The 2,240-nt window shown below is 31.7% G+C and overlaps 1 protein-coding gene across 1 annotated transcript; it reads right to left on the minus strand.

The window, feature by feature from the left end:
* Positions 1-1,692: 1,692 nt before the first annotated feature.
* Positions 1,693-1,992, minus strand: LOAG_19077 (hypothetical protein; the record flags this gene model as incomplete). Its single annotated transcript, XM_020451733.1, has 1 exon — positions 1,693-1,992. A coding segment is annotated over one exon (300 nt), but the record flags the coding sequence as incomplete, so codon positions are not given.
* Between the last annotated feature and the right edge of the window lie 248 nt (positions 1,993-2,240).

Raw genomic sequence — 2,240 nt, forward strand, 5'->3', positions numbered from 1 at the left:
AGTTGGGACTTTCGAGAAATAAAAAATGTTGCAATTTTCTGTTATTACACAAAAAATGTTTGTTTAATAAATATCGACGGTACCAAAAATCATATAACTATATTTTCCAATCGCTAGTGCTACTGCAGCTGAAATCTCTCAAATTCTGCGAAGGCTCGGATTAATGCGACCAAAACTTATATTTCTTGTGATTACACTAGATGTGATTTTCTAAAAACTTTGTCGAAAATTTTTGATGAAAACCAAAACGAAAGATGAATGTGTAATGGTTTAGAGATAAGCGAACTTATATATAATATCATAAAATTGAGCGCCATTACTATCATTCATACCATAAAAATAAAGAAAGAAATGTTTCGAACATAGAAAACTAACTCTCGCAGAGATCAGGAATATTTCTTCGACGAATGTACGAATTATTGCCTTGTAATGCTTCCGATCCTGAAAATGAACAACCAATTTCAAGTAATAATTTCCCCTGAAATTTCAATAAATCGAAAAGGATTTCTGTCAGTTTGAATGCGAAGTATTTATAGATTTTTGTATTTTAACTTTAGTTTGAAAGGATGCTATCATTTATGACTTAATGATAAATAAATTTTTAAAGTCTCCCATATAAACAAGCGATAAATTTACTGTTTATACATTAATAACACTGGAAAACTTTATTGGAAAATATTTTTGCAGGATTTTATAGCATGAATTTACAAAATCTCTAGTGACTGTATCACAGCAAACATTATCAAAGCTGATTACGGTAAGACAATAAACATCGTTTGATATATAAATGAGTTAGTACAAAACGTTGTTGGATTTGGCCAATGAGATAGTAGTAAAAAATGTTGTCGAATTCGTCACTAATAATATTTGAAAAAACCTTTGTTCTTCAACTTCAAAAATAAAAGTGTTCTAAAAATGATGCTTTTGACCCCTACTTTTAAAAATGAAAATGCTTGTTTTAGTGTATCGAATTGTTTCTTCAGCAGTACATTCACATTTACTGATCGAATTTGACAATGCAAAATGATCGGTCCGAAAATGATTGTATCTGAGAGATTTTCGGAGAAAGCACCATGAAAGCTTGATATATTGATGAACTGGTTGGCCGTGCTTTTTCCATAATCTAAAATTTTCTATCAGGCAGCTGAAAACTATAGTAACGGATAAAAAAAAGTGTAAACATCCAGTCATTTTTCTGTATACTTTTTTCATAATTTTAATCTTTTGTTGAGATCAATAAGCTAACCCCGAGCAAATCTGCGATATTTGGCATACTTTTGATGTTTTGATTTTATACTGCACTTTTTACGATAATTATTCTTTATATATTATTCTAGTTTTTCCTAAAATAATTGATTTTATAGTTTTTTAACTTTTTATATAAACAAATAAAACTAAGCACGAAGCATAAATAATCCTAAAAGAGACCATCCTGAGATTCTTCTTTTTTTTGATATCTTCCTATCATCTATGCGGAATTTTCAATTTTTTATTGTTTGAAATTGAAATCTTTGCAGAAAAATTTTCCAACTAACCGAAAGAAAAAATAAAATTTAAAACTTAAAAAAACATATATAGAAAAAATACATAAAAGTGTTTATAACGTGTGAACAAACCAATTCAAGCAATTAAAAGATTGAAAGATCATTTCCATGAATTAGGCAAGAAAAATAAATCCGCGGCAGCGGATACTGTTTCACCAGTCATTCGAAAGGCAGATGTCCCAAACGGGACAACTGATGCATCACGCACTACCGATACATCTCGTAGTATAATTGCCCATTCCGTCGAATCTATTTGTAACGTTGAACCATTACGTGAAACAATTATTGGCCGTAACATCGGACCATCACGCGAAACAATTATTAACCGTATCGTAGAACCATCACGTGAAACAATTATCAGCCGTAGCGTTGAACCCATCGAATTGCGTGTTATTAACGTTTCCAGTAACAGTGAATCGGTACGTAATGCTGACCTTTCTCGTAACATAGTTACTCCAAAAAATATGAATCATTCCCAGAACTCTGAGATAATGCATAATAGTACGACAGACATCCAAATGCCAAATACATCATATAGCACAAATGGTGACGTTTCGCGACACCCGGATGTACCGAGTGTGGTAGATCCATTTCGTATGAATGATTTATCACGAGATATGGAGATTTCACGAAATGCAGAAATGGTCTGCAATACCGATGTGTCCGGTAATATAAAAGAAACCAGTAAAAGTGACG

The sequence above is a fragment of the Loa loa genome (genome assembly GCF_000183805.2).
Source record: "Loa loa unplaced genomic scaffold supercont3.1312, whole genome shotgun sequence".
Lineage (NCBI taxonomy): Eukaryota > Metazoa > Nematoda > Chromadorea > Rhabditida > Onchocercidae > Loa > Loa loa.